At 40.2% G+C, this 15,412-nt stretch overlaps 1 protein-coding gene across 1 annotated transcript; it reads right to left on the bottom strand.

Moving 5' to 3' along the window:
* Positions 1-1,066: 1,066 nt before the first annotated feature.
* Positions 1,067-15,161, bottom strand: LOC137658406 (uncharacterized). Its single transcript, XM_068393093.1, has 8 exons — positions 14,914-15,161; positions 14,040-14,161; positions 13,600-13,796; positions 12,173-12,370; positions 11,005-11,101; positions 9,750-9,856; positions 8,918-9,051; positions 1,067-1,252 (listed from the first exon to the last, which is right to left on the bottom strand). The coding sequence occupies exons 1-8, from the start codon at positions 15,118-15,120 to the stop codon at positions 1,067-1,069; spliced, it is 1,248 nt and encodes a 415-aa protein (XP_068249194.1). The 5' UTR covers positions 15,121-15,161.
* Positions 15,162-15,412: the final 251 nt, after the last annotated feature.

Consider the following 15,412-nt stretch of genomic DNA (forward strand, 5'->3'; position numbering starts at 1 on the left):
TTCATAAGATTCAGTAAAATATTTGAGTTATGCGAATCACAAGCGCACAGACATACAAACAAATAAATACATGCCTATCAAAACATAACCTTCACCTCAAAAGAGTTGACGAAGGTAATTAACTGTTCCATTGTAGGATAAGCAAAGAATAGCATAGGCAGGGCGACCAGATTTTGAAAATTGAAATAAGGAACACCTAAATTGGAGATGTAGTGGAACAATATAGACACACAACTTAAGTTACGCACGCAGTAACGCAGCGCGAAATCCTCACCCGTGTCTTCGTTGACTTTTCTTTTGTTTTAAAATGTGTTACACACGCAGTAGCGCAGCGCGAAATCCTCACCTGTGTCTTCGTTGACTTTTCTTTTGTTTTAAAATGTGTTCATTGTAAATTTTGGTAAAAACAATTGCTCATTACATGTGTCGAAACATTACAATATTGCAATCAAGCATGATTTACAGCTTTGAAGGATATTACAGTATAATTAAAGTCACTTGCCATAATATATTGAATAAATTGATGACATTATCAGTATTACTAACTAAGCTACAACCTTACTTGGAAAAGCAGGATGCTATAAGCCCAAGGGCTCCAACAGTGATAAATAGCTCAGTGAGGAGAGGAAATAAATACATGTGATGAAAACCTTTCCATAATCCTTATAAAATCCTTTTCCTCTTTCTTGTTAGCATGTTATTTTTCAAATATTGAAAATACGGGACTTAAGGCATCCCGGGGATGGTTGATACGAGACAAATGTCATAAATACGCGATGTCTATAGTCAATTCTTTTCAGTGAGGCAGATTTGCACAGACTTGCAGGGGTGCCCTTTTCGCTCGGAAAAGTTTCCTGATCACTGATTGGTTAGAGAAGATAATTCTAACCAATCAGAGAGCAGGAAACTTTTCTGAGCTAAAAGGGCACCGCTGCAAGTCGGTGCAAATGCGCCTCATTAAAAAAAATTGAGTATAATCACCTTGAGTATAGGGTATGCAATAATAATAAAAAAAATTCTAACAATAATATTTATTTACTTTATCAGTTATAAAGTTAATTTGAAATTAACAAAACTGCCAGTTTTTATGATCTTTAGGCCTACACTCTTCGGGACACTTAGTCAGGAACACTTTCTTTCTCTCTTTGAATTTAAACGGTCCCCAGCCACAGTACAGCCCATCTACCCTCTGGGTTGGGAAAGGAAGCGCATTGGTGTGGCAGTTGTAACTGTTGTGTTGCATGACGTCATTCTGAAATCATAAAGATGATCTTGTTATATTTAAAAAAGTCGACTAGGGTTGTAGCTTAATAATAATTATAAAATAACAATAAAGTTGAACTTGCTGAAAAAATCTCCTTTGTAAAGAACAGATTCTACAATAATTTCTGTAAAGAACGGACTCACCAGTATCTTCCATAAAGAAAAACAGTTTCAAGAAGAATAGACACAATAATCTCTTATGTAAAGAAGAACAGACTCAACAATCTCTTCCTTAAAGAAGAACGGAATTAACTATGTCTTCCATAAAGAAGAATAGACTCAACAATCTCTTCCATAAAAAAGAACAGACTAAACAATCTCTTCTATAAAGAAGAACAGACTCAACAATCTTCAGTAAAGAAGAACAGATTCAACAATCTTCTTTTGTAAAGGAGTACCGACTCAACAGTCTCTTCTGTAAAGAGGAACAGACTCAACTTCTCTTCCATAAAGAAAAACAGTTTCAATAATCTCTTCCGTGAAGAACAGACTCAAGAATCTCTTCTGTAAAGAACAGACTCGTCAATCTCTTCTCTACTGGCCGGCCAAGGGAATGGCCCGTGCCAACGAGAACTGTTGGCTATAATCTACAACAAAAACATCTCTTCAATAAAGAACAGATTCAAGATTCTCCTCTGTAAAGAACAGACTCAACAATCTCTTCCACAAAGAAAAACAGTTTCAACAATCTCATCCATAAAGAACAACAGACTCAAGAATCACTTCTGTAAAGAACAGACTCAAGAATCTCTGTAACGAATAGACTCAAGAATCTCTTCTGTAACGAACAGATTCAAGAATCTCTTCTGTAAAGAACAGACTCCAGAATCTCTTCAGTAAAGAACAGACTCCTCAATCGCTTCTGTAAAGAACAGACTCAACAATCTCTTCATTAAAAAACAGACTCAACAATCTCTTCAGTAAAGAAGAACAAATTCAACAATCTTTTTTGTAAAGGAGAGCGGATTTAACAATCTCTTCCGTAAAGAAAAACTGACTTGAGAATAATTCGGTAAAGAAGAATATACTCAACAATCTCTTTTTTTTTTAAAGGTAATAGATGTAGTATCATGTAGTCCCATGTAGCTATGAATAAAGGGCAGTCTCTACCTAGCACCCAAGCCATCAAGACCTGTCTTTTAATCACTGCAACCTCTTGCATATTATATCATGGTGGCAGCGTGGTAACGCAACCCACGCCATTCCATCAACAAACTCGGACCATAGAGACACTTTACTTACCTCTCCTGTCCGTAATAACTGAGAAGAGGACTCATAATCAGCCCAAGTTTATTACCAGCGGCCGCAGATGACGCCATTTTCACCCAACGGCAACTGGACAAAGACTGTCATACCGGCCCAGATAACAACCGTACATAACTTATATCGTCAGGATATGGCATAGAATGGACATTAGTGCACTGTGATTACAGTGAGAATAGTGAAGAAAGTTGTGAATAGATTACTTACAAGTATTTTGGCCATTGTTATCCGTGCACTACTTCACAAAATGAGCCAAACAACGACGTACATTCAGCAGTGTAAACAAAACTGAAAACCGTGCCGACTACCAGTGACAAATTTTTATAGTGATTTCCATACTCTTATTATATGTCTCTCATTGTGAACCGTAAACTGTGTTATTAATCCAATCACTATCTATCTATTGTGTAACACTCGAAACCAATTCCAATTATGGCCCAGCCTAAATGCCCAAGTATGGACTGGGCTCACCAGCCCCTGGCCGAGTCATTTCGTGCATTCAAGGCGCGCATGAACTTATACCTCGAAGACCAGGAAGTCACAGACCCAAGCAAGCAAGCAACTAAAATTAAAATTGCCCTCGGCGATGAGGGCATGAGGCGTATCTTGGCGAGCGGCCTCACTGAACAGGAGCAACTTGTGCCGCAGAACATATGGAGGCTTATTGAAAGTGAGGTTGATGCAACGGTCAAAATAAATTTCCGAGTTCACCGCCTCGAATTTGCAAATACCAAACAGAAACCTGCTGAAACAATCAGTCAATTCCTGGCCAGACTCCGTGAAAAAGCGACAAAGTGCGAGTTTGAAGACAGAGAACTCAACGAACGACTTATCGAAATGACCATACTACGAACACAATTCGAAGAATTTCGGAAAGAACTCCTAACTAAACCGAAGGGCTATGCTGTGAGCAACGTTCTAGAGAGAGGTCGGGAATACGAGGCCATTGCGGCCTCCACGGCATCATTACACTCCATACAGATGAGCTCTGAGAACACAAGTACAAGCCATACCAACGTGGATGCAATTCGAAGGGAAAGCAACGAGCCACGGAACAAACTACAAACCATGGACAACCCCTGCTGGAATTGTGGGCTTAGCCATCCCATAAGGTCATGCCCCGCTTACAATGACAGATGCAGTGGTTGTGGCATCAAGGGGCACTGGAAAAAGATGTGCCGCAAAACTGATGGAGGCAGAACAATGCCAGGAGACAACATGCAGCAGACACAACGTCAGAGCAAGACAAGAGGGCGCTCCTACCGACGGCCGAATCGGGCTCCTAACCACAGGCAACACGAAGTCATGGTTAATGAAAACCCTAATCTTGAGGAAGAAACAGATTATATGCCAAACTTCGACATGATAACGATATCCGACATAGGAGTGGCACCGAAACGAGAAGCATTCTCAAAGCTCATGGTCAAGCATGAAAACCCCCCAGCCTATGGGCCCCTGAAACTCAAAATCGACACAGGTTCCGGTGGCAATACGCTGCCCTTGCGGATATACAAGCAAATGTTTGGTGATGCACCCACCAGCCTCGTACTATCCCCAGAACCGTCAGTAAGACTAACATCATACAATGGCGACAATATTCCCTGCCTAGGGTCACTAATGCTCAGCGTCCGCAAACTCAGCAACCCAGCATTCTCGCAAGAAAAGTTCTTCGTGGTTGATGTGTCTGGTCCAGCCATACTTGGCCTTCCCTCATGCCAAAAACTCGGTATTGTGGATATCAATGTCAACGACGTTACTGGAATACCTGAGCAATCAAGGCAACAAGGCCCTATTAGGTCAGTCGAACAACTAAAAGCCCAATTCCCAGCACAGTTTGACTGTATCGGCAAACTAAAAGAGCCCGCGATGCTCCACCTCAAGGATGACGCGATACCTTTCTGTGATCCGCCCCGTAAGGTGAGTATCCACCTGAAGCCCCGCATCAAGTCCGAGCTTGACACTATGGAGAAAGAGGGGGTTATCAGACTCGTAACGGCACATACAGACTGGTGTAGCAGCCTTGTGTATGTCACAAAACCCGATGGAAGCCTACGGATCTGCCTGGACCCCAAGCGGCTCAACCAAAACCTCAAAAGATGTCCCCACAAGATTCCCACTCTAGAAGAGATCAACCCGGTATTCTCCAAAGCGAAAGTGTTCTCCAAGCTAGACGCCAAAGCAGGCTACTGGAGTATACCGCTACACGAAGACTCACAACTACTGACAACGTTCCGAACACCACACGGCCGGTATTGTTGGACAAGGCTACCATTCGGGCTGAATGTAAGCCAGGACATATTTCAAGCCAGGATGGACTCCATCACCGAGAATCTCCCAGGTGTTGTTGGCATCGCTGATGACGTGGCAATATGTGGGAAAGACCAGTCGGAACACGACAAAAACCTGATGGGGTTCATGCAGCGTGCAGCCCAACACAGACTCAGCCTAAACTCGAAGAAATGCTCCATTTCAAAACCAGAAATCGAGTTTTTCGGAACACGCTATACCAGCAAGGGCATGATGCCAGACCCGTCAAAGGTACACGACCTGCATAGCTTGCCGTCACCCTCCAATAAAGAGGAACTACAGAGATTCCTGGGAGTAATGACTTACCTCAGCCCCTATGTACCACATTACTTAGCTCAGTCACAAAGACTTCGAGATCTGGTCAAGGAAGATGTGCCCTTCTAATGGGAAGAAGACCATGAATCCACCTATCAACACCTGAAACGCCAAATAGCACCATCAAGCACGCTGTCTTACTATGACCCAACTCGACCCGTGACTCTTGAAGTCGATGCATCGCAAAAAGGCCTCGGGGTGGCCCTCATCCAAGACGGGAAAGTAATAGCCTTCGCCAGCAAAGCCCTGACACCAACGCAGGCAAATTACAGCAATATCGAGCGAGAGGCCCTTGGACTAGTACACGGCGTGCAACGATTTCATACCTACCTATACGGAAGAGACTTCGAAGCTGTCACTGACCACAAACCCCTCGTTAATATCTGGGAGAAGCCACTGATCAGTGCCCCACCTAGACTACAACGTCTCTTCTTGAAACTGCAGGGTTATGACATGAGGGTCAAGTACAAGGAAGGACGAACCCTTGTACTCTCCGACGCCCTATCACGCCTTCCTAACCCACAAAATGACAAGGAAATCCCTTTGGATACACGAGTGGACGGACTGGAACTAGATGACATCGACGTGATATCAGTTGCACTCATAAAATTTGGTCCCCAGATTTTGGAAGAGGTCCGCCATAAGTCTGACACCGACCCAGTGCTGCGCACTCTCAAGCATACTATCATCGAGGGTTGGCCTACCTCAGTAAAAGGCTGTCACCCCGATATCCGCCAGTTTTTCTCATACAGAGAATGCCTTGCCGTGGAAGACGGAGTCATATTCAAAGGGCGACAAGTTATCATCCCCAAAGAGGTCAGAGGCCGGATACTGGACCAGCTCCACCGGTCCCACCAAGGGATCACAAAAACACAAGCGCTGGCACGGGAGTGTGTATTCTGGCCCAACATTGCAAAGGATATAGAGGACAAGGTCAGGGCATGTGACATATGCCAGAAGTACCAGCCCCAGCAAAGTCCTAGTGAAACCACGCATCATGACATTCCCCCAATGCCCTGGTTCAAAGTCGCTTCGGACATCTTCCAAATTGGCCACAAGACATATCTGATCACAACTGATTATTTCACAAAATTCCCGATGGTCACCGAACTAAAAAACCTGTCATCTGAAAGTGTGGCCAACCACCTCAAATTCCTGTGTTCGGTGTTCGGATGCCCCAAAACCCTGGTCTCAGACAACGGACCTCAATACACGGGAGCAGCCATGAGGGACTTCACAAAAGCCTGGGGTATTGAGCACATCACATCAAGCCCACATTACCCTCAGTCCAATGGCCTCGCGGAGCGCGCAGTTGGAACATGCAAGGCGATTATCAAAAAATGCCTTGAGACAGGCGGTGATATGCATACTGCATTACTCCACTTACGGGCCACCCCGATCGACAATAAGACAACCAGCCCCGCAGAGCTCATGTTTGGTCGCAATGTGACCACTGACCTACCAGGCAGATACGAACCACATCTCGCACACATCACGACCCGCAACCACCTCCAGGACCGCCTAGGACCAAATCGGACACAACGGCACTTCACAGACCTCCAACCCGAACAACCAGTCCGAATATTCGACAAGGCCTGCCACACATGGGTGCCAGGCAGAGTGGTACGTAAGTCAGAAGAACCCCAATCATACATTGTGGAAGCCCAAAACGGAGCGTGCCTCAGGAGGAACCGGTCCCACATCCGTCCGACACCGCTCGTGACAAACACAGAACCGTCCAACACCTGGCAGCAGGCTCCAACATCATCAGCACAGCCTCCACCACGACCCGCCGATATATCGCTGCCGCCACCTAGTGAGACCGAAATAACCCACCAAAGACCCGCAACTAGTGATAACACTACAGACCCGACAGCGGTGTATACCAAGTCAGGCCGGCTGGTGAAAACCCCATCCAGATATATTGAAAGTAACGCGGTCACATACTGTAAATTCCCATAAAGTGTTAAGTTAAATAATAATATACAACTCCCCCCCGCCCTCGTTTCATGACCGAAAATTCTGAGAGGTCGTTACCAGAGTTTGAAACTCAAGAAAAGTTATCAGTCCCAGGACTGATAAGTGATTCAGAATAATGAATTTAATTTGAAAATTTACGAGTCTCGGACTGGAGAACAGGCTCCATTTCGAACACTCGTTACATGTGTATCAAGTTTCCATTTTGTTTTAATATATTTTGGGTGTTGTTCTTTGCATCAAAAAAAAAAAATTATAATTTGCCATTTATTTTCATATTTATGACTGGCCTGCTGTAACCAACACTATTCGGACCAAAGTCTGCAAAGATAATAGCTATTATGTTTATATTATTATTATCCACAATCACAAATTGTACTATGTATGTTTATTGTGAAGGGATGAAAACAATGGAATACGTTTGAATATGGAACTTTCATCGTTTATTTCTTTGTACTTATAAGCCAGATTAGTTATTATGTGTAATCAATGCTTTGTATGTGATAAGGGGGATGTAGTATCATGTAGTCCCATGTAGCTATGAATAAAGGGCAGTCTCTACCTAGCACCCAAGCCATCAAGACCTGTCTTTTAATCACTGCAACCTCTTGCATATTATATCAATAGACTCAATAATCTCTTCCATAAAGAAGAATAGAATCAGTAATCTCTGCTGTAAAGAAGAACATACTCAACAATCTCTTTCGTAAGGAAAATCTGTCTCAGTTTCTTCCATAAAAAAGAAGACTCAACAATCTTTTTTTTTTTTTGTAGAGAAGAACAGACTCGACAATCTTTTCTGTAAAGAAGGACAGACTCGACAGTCCCTTCTGTAAAGAAGAACGGATACAATAATCTCTTAAGTAAAGAAGAACAGACTCCACAATCTCTTCCGTAAAAGAGAACAGACTAAACAAACTCTTCTATAAAGAAGAATAGACTCAACAATCCCCAGTAAAGAACAGACTCAACAATCTTTTTTGTAAAGGAATACCGACTCGACAGTTTCCTCTGTAAAGAGAAACAGACTCAACTTCTCTTCCATAAAGAAAAACAGTTTCAACAACCTCTTCCATTAAGAACAGACTCAGCAGTCTCTTCCGTAGAGAAGAATAGATTCAACAATCTCTTCCGTAAAGAAGAACAGATTCAACCATGTTTTTTGTAAGGGGAAAACAGACTCAACAACCTTTTCCATAAAGAAAAACAGACTCAACAATCTCTTCCATAAAGAAGAACAGACTCGGCAATCTTTTCTGTAAAGAACAGACTCAACAATCTTTTTCGTAAAGGAGACGAGATTTGACATTCTTCTTTGTAAGGGAGAACAGACTCCACAATCTTTTCCCGTAAAGGAGATCAGACTAAAACATTTCTTCCGTTAAGGAAAACTGGCACAACAATCTCCTATGTAAAGGTGGACAGACAACAATCTCTACCATAAAAGAGAGCTGGCTCAGCAATAACATCATAACTTACAGCTATCCACAAACTAAATTCTGTAATATTAATGCATTTCCCCAACTATTTCTATCAGCAGTACCTGTCTTTCTCTGTGGAGACACTCCAAATCTCTTCCTAATCTTTTGCATACACCTAGTACCTTCATCGCTTCATCAAAACTGTGAATCATCTCTTCTCTCAATCTATCATCGTCCTTCACATTTACAATCAAAAACCTTTATTAATCAAATATCAAGACCCATTATTCCATTTTTTCTGGTTTCCATTCACTCTTAACTTATTGACATTTTCTAGGGTTAGTGTATACAACTGATGTATTTTCTATTACCTTTATATGTGGCCATACAAGAGTTCCTAGTAGATGCTGGTCAAATTTTTTACTCAGGTTCAAAGGCTTCTGAAACATCTCTTCTCTGAGGCTTCTCATCAAAGCTGGGTCTTTGTTCGTTCCTCCCCAAAGACCTGGAATTAACAAAGCATATTTAGCCTCTAAAGAACAATTTCGATCTGGTGAATGACGGAGACAAAAAGACCATTGATAAGTCAAATATTTTGATATAGAATAAGCAGTTAGGTATTTGTATAGTAAAAAAAAAGAATATGTATCAACATGTTTATTTTTTCTGTATATCAGATATTCTGCTGGTAATAACACCTCGTGTACAGGTATAGAGAATTGTTCGAGCTTTGGAATAGTTCATAGTGTCCTTACCATAGACTACTCCTTCCTTATATCCTTAGCACGTGAAGTACATGATGTGGGCTTCTCTGAATCTTTGAATGTTACAATCTTTATTTTCTGTTTACATTTGCTGTCTGCAGCAAAAGTCACTTCCTGTCTGATCTGATTTGATTTATAGAGTTTGGGTTATATGGCCCAACACTGGGGCTGGGGAGACCATTAAGTGCCATGGTGGAAGGGGGGGGGGGGGAACCCCCGCAGTTGTGCTTTGCAGTAAAATTTAATAGGTTTGGTAGCAAGATAGATGAAAGGGTGTGGGGATGAAAGTAATAGGAAGCCAAAACGGACACTGGAATACTGCAGAGATCTGCTAATAATGCTTCTGGTGCTCCATGCAAAGTGTACTGATGGTAACATCCTTATGAAAATATACTATTCAAACATAAGCAGAAACATGATATTATTGAAGATTTCTTACCAGCTAGAATTACAGCCTTGTGGTTAGGGTGGTCGTGGATAGTATGGAAGCTTTTGTTTGACGATAACCACTCTTTCACAGCGGACACTTCTCTGTCGAGTATCCAGCTATGGAAAGGTATAATGGGGAAAATGTTTCAGAATTTATTGCAGTTTAATTATAAAATAGAAATTTCCAAGACCAGTAACCTTTTGTGGAATCTGTTAATTGTTAAATAAATATGAAAAATCCCAAGTAAATATAGAAAACAAACAAATCCTAACTTAAAGTTAGCTTAGTCTTTAAACAAATTGGGATAATATACTCAAAACAAAGTCCTTCTGTGTACGTGTTTAACCTGCCTGGATAAGCTAATATGTTGCCATGACTATATAATAAAGTAGCAATAATACATTCACATATGGAATTGCAGGAAAACGTAAAGTTTAAGTGTGAAAACAAATGGTAAACAAACATTTGTTTAGCTAGTATTAATAAAAAGTGACCACTCTAGTCCCTCTGACTGAAGTCTTATCCCTATAACTTATAATATTGCCAAAGCATATCGAACTTGAGGGAACTCGCCTAGATTTTTCAAATACATATACGGCTTTCATTGTGGATCTTATTTCTTATCTTATTGTTCATCTGTCATCTTATTTTAGGGAAGCTTTTGCTGACACTGCTGATTTTTGTATCAACTTAATTCTTTCACGGGCATACGGTGGATTAGATACATGCTTCGTGTAAATTACTCAGGTACTTATCATTCTTTCACTACACTACAGCCATTATATCATGTCACTATACTACAGTCACTATATCACGTTACCAATACATCGTGTTACTGTCCTGTTCATGGCTGCTTTTGGAACACTATTTTTGTATCCCTCATCTAGCCAGCATTACAAAGTAGAAAATTGGTAATATTTTGGTTTATCTTGGTTATAAAAGTGTTGAAGCACTGTAACATTAGGCAGAATCGAGTGCATAATGAATAAGAACTCAGCATATTAGGTCAGTTTAGGTAAATGAAGTGGGACGGAGCAGGGAGTCAGGACACAATTGGGTCAGGGATGAATGTGATGTTTACCAGTACCAAAACATAGGTAAAGACTATACGTCCATTTACTCCCCTGTTAAATAATTTTTGCTACCTTAAGAATTGCAGATTTTCTCGGCATGTTTTTACCACCTTTATAGTGGGAATGATTGTTACAAGGGTTTTCAAATGTCAAAATAAGAACTAAAGGGACAAGAAACAGCATAAGAATACCTGTCTGTGTCTCTGATGAGGAACTTTGAAACAGTCGGGTCACCCATTACTGAAAATCTCCATGTTCGCCCAATGCCATTAGTCATCTCTAAATTGCCTGAAATTAAATCCGATTTAGTTCATTGCTTGCTCTGCTATTGTACTTTTGGAATATGGACTGGATATCATTCACAGTTAACAGCTTGCTTTACCACTGTACTTTTGGAATATGGAGAGGATATCATTTACAGTTACAACTTGCTTTACTACTGTACTTTTGTAATATGGATGGGATACCAATCACAGTTAACAGCTTTCTTTACCACTGTACTTCCGGAAGATGGACAGGATATCATTCACAGTTAACAGCTTGCTTTACCAAGGAACTTTTGGAAGATAGACAGGATATCATTCACAATTAACAGCTTTCTTTACCAAGGTACTTTTGGAAGATAGACAGGATATCATTCACAATTAACAGCTTGCTTTACCAAGGTACTTTTGAAAGATGGACAGGATATCATTCACAATTAACAGCTTTCTTTACCACTGTACTTCCGGAAGATGGACAGGATATCATTCACAGTTAACAGCTTGCTTTACCAAGGAACTTTTGGAAGATAGACAGGATATCATTCACAATTAACAGCTTTCTTTACCAAGGTACTTTTGGAAGATAGACAGGATATCATTCACAATTAACAGCTTTCTTTACCAAGGTACTTTTGGAAGATAGACAGAATATCATTCACAATTAACAGCTTGCTTTACCAAGGTACTTTTGAAAGATGGACAGGATATCATTCACAATTAACAGCTTGCTTTGCCATCGTACTTTTGGAAATGGACAAGATATTATTCACAGTGAGCAGCTTGCTTTACCACCGTTATTTTGAAATATGAACAGGATATCATTCAGTGTTAACAGCTTGCTTTACCACGATAGTTTTCGAATATGGACAGGATATCGTTCACAGTTAACAGCTTGCTTTACCAAAGTACTTTTGGAAGATAAACAGGATATCATTCACATTTAACAGGTTGCTTTACTACTGTACTTTTGAAATATGGACAGAATATTGTATAATTCACAGTTACAGCTTGCTTTGACACTATACTTTTTGGAAGATGGGAAGAGTTCAATCAAAGTTTCTGTTAAGATATTATAAGTTAGAACTCAATAACATACCAATCGAAGGTAGGTCCTTGACATGACAAAGATCGACGTGTCGGTGGACGCAGTACAGTCGACACAAGAAGCGCAGGCCGTGTTCGTCGTCCTGTGACGTGTTATGATATATTCTCATTATCCAGTCTTCATAATTACCCTTTATGGTTCCTGCTCTTGCATGTAACTGAGAGAGATACTTCTTGAAGTGATGACTTGCTAGAAGAGTAGAGAAAGGATTCACTATGTTATATGATGGATACTAGAAATTTCTAGATATTTCAATGAAGTTTAACCGCCATGAAAGATTTAGATTGGAAAATTGTCGTCAGTTTCAAACATTTTGCATAGTAATTGGGGAAACTACTACCATATATGAGATGACAAGCAATGAATAATTCAAGGAACTGTAAATCAGAAGTCTGTGCTATGACTGATAATCGGGAGTTGTATTCTGCTCTATTTTGTAGTGACGGCAGCCCAGAAAGCTGGCAAAAGCTGTCAGTTAAGTCGACAGTGTGTCACAGGTTGTAAATACAGAAAGTAGTTGTGATAATTGATACTAAATAATCTTCAGGATATTCAAGCCTCGGTGAGCGCTTGGGAAGTTAGTTGTATGTTCCTGATTTTGGACGTCTTCCGCAATAGCCTAGAATGACCTTCAAAATACTCTGTGAGATCAGTTTAATGTCCCATTTATCTCAATTTGTCAATTAGAATGACATTTCTTGAGCAGTTGTTCGTTGAGATAAAGGCAGTATTTTCTTCTATGTGTAGTTGTTTGTGGGAATAAGATGAAAGTCGCATACATTGTTACTGATTAATCATTTTTAGTTGGATAGAAATCAGCATATCTACAAGAAAAACATTAGGAATAGGTTAATTACTTATGGTAACATAAGTGACTAATTCCAATAGAGTAAGAGAGTTGTACTTGTGTGATGTGATTCACGGAGACATATGCATCTGATATACTAAAAGCCCATATTCTATTTCCTGTAGGTATCATAATAAATTCAGATGTGACATTAGTAAGTACATTTGCTGTACACACGAGAGAAAAAAATTAATACAATTCAAATGGAGATATTAGTATCATAGATTTTAATGTAAATTTGGACACAGAAATTCCTGGCACACACCTCTGCGTAAATACACTCTGTCTCACCCTTACTGCGTGGCGAGTTCCTTTGTGTAGTCCCGCCCACTGCCTATGCCATATTTCCCTATACCACTGCCTGGTTACTCGCAGTGAAGTAAGGGTGTGGCTTGGTGCTCTTTCTTAGAGTGAGGCGTGCAAGGCACTCCACCGTGCTTACAGATCTTAAGTATGATGTGCAATTCACGTGAAACACAAAAACGCATAGATGAAAAACTCATAGATATGGGATAGAATTAACAGCATAAACTTAACTTTTATGCTATGGAGAGTTATCATTGGTCATTACCTGGGTCAACCTTCCCTTCAGATGAGTAGAACGAGTAGGAAACAACGTTTTGTCCTGCTCCGCGCTGCGTTGAGAAGTCTGAGCAAGTAGATTGTCCTTCAAAGCTGTATTTTTCAACAAAGGTCTTTGAGAAACTTCCTTTGTTTTTCTTTATTTCCAGCTGAGCATCTCTCAGACTCTCCACTGAAAAGCCAAACCTGTTCATGCAGAAGAAGAGGAATACTTATAAGTTAAGATGAGAAAACGGATTTTGAAGCGAAGCGAAAAATCTATTTTTGGGTGAGATAGCCATGTTGTCCTGATGGAAGGTTCCTATTGGTAGCTTTCAAAATATCCCTTAGAAAGCTACCAATAGGAACCTTCCATGGCTTGAGCCAAAAAATGATATATGCATGCAATAGAACAACAAATCCTGCAGCAAATAATCCCTAGGTTCATACCTGACACAAGGGCATCCAGGAATGGTGTAGCCTTTAGAAAGAAAGATGGAATGTTCCTTAGATTCCAGTATGTCTTTCTTGCCATTGAAACTCCTGGGACCTTCTTGCTCAGTCAATGTCGCCTGAAAGAAAGTATGAGGGTCCATCAATATATGCATATTCTTACAAAACATGTTTCAGGAGAACTGAAAGGTTATGTAATGAGTTAAATATTGCTAATTGCTATCAAATTCTACAGAAACTCACAAGTGAAAGTCACATTACAAAATAAGACCGTTTTCTTCAGATTCAGTGATTGGGTACTCGTAACCTGACGATCCAGACTAAGGTTTTTCAGAGTTCAAGCAATGTTTTGTTATTGATGATACTCATTTGGGAATGGTGAATTTGAATCTACTTGGGTCTACTCTATCCTAATTGAGGAATTTGATACAGTCAAGATGGTTTCCAATATGGCTGACAAACATGGAATATTATCTCTATATATATGTTCGTCCCTAAGTGATTTACTTGGATTCCAAGTATATTAAAGATTAAGGTTCAACGACAAGTATATATATCATTCAGTGAAATTGTTCAAGGCACGTCTACGGTAATATGGCCTACTGGGTCGGAAACACAAATTGTATTGATATACAGTACACAGCTAAAGTTACTCATCTAGGGCAGAGACAAGATACAGGTCATTACGTTTTTTTTTTCAGAACCTTTTAGTGATTGACCTTGTATATTTATCTCATTACTCAGCCTTTTAGATCTATAAACACAAATGTTGTCTGAATGGTTGCCAGAGTACGATAATTGTCAAAACCTCTTAGCAACATTGAGCGTTGAAACAATTAATCATCTTTCGGTAACATGATGTGAAACTTACTGAAAAATCCTCCATTTTCACTATAGCCCCGGCAGGTATCCAACTTATTTTGAAGAGTGAAATTGAAGCAGACATTAAAAGTATATTAGTGAGTGTTGCCACTGCAAGAACAGCAACAATCAGTATCAAAACTTTCGTCAGGATTATGGAGAGAGGGGACAGTTCCTTGCGGTCAAAATACCAAGCAAGTTTCGATGCTCTTTTCATTTTGAGATGAACTGAAGATATCTTTACGATTCCAATTTCTCGCATCTGGAAGATAAAAGTAGAAACGTTATTTTGATTCACCATTAAAGAAATGTTTCATACAATATCTAAAGATGCGTTTCATATATTTTTCTAGAATTGACCTTATTTCCATGAATAGCCAAGACATGAAATCTCTCTCTCTCTCTCTCTCTCTCTCTCTCTCTCTCTCTCTCTCTCTCTCTCTCTCTCTCTCTCTCTCTCTCTCATTTACGTATTAGGTGAGCATAGGCATTGCTCTTAATTGATTACA

This window comes from Palaemon carinicauda, chromosome 19 (assembly GCF_036898095.1).
Source record: "Palaemon carinicauda isolate YSFRI2023 chromosome 19, ASM3689809v2, whole genome shotgun sequence".
In the NCBI taxonomy this organism is placed as follows: Eukaryota; Metazoa; Arthropoda; class Malacostraca; order Decapoda; family Palaemonidae; genus Palaemon; species Palaemon carinicauda.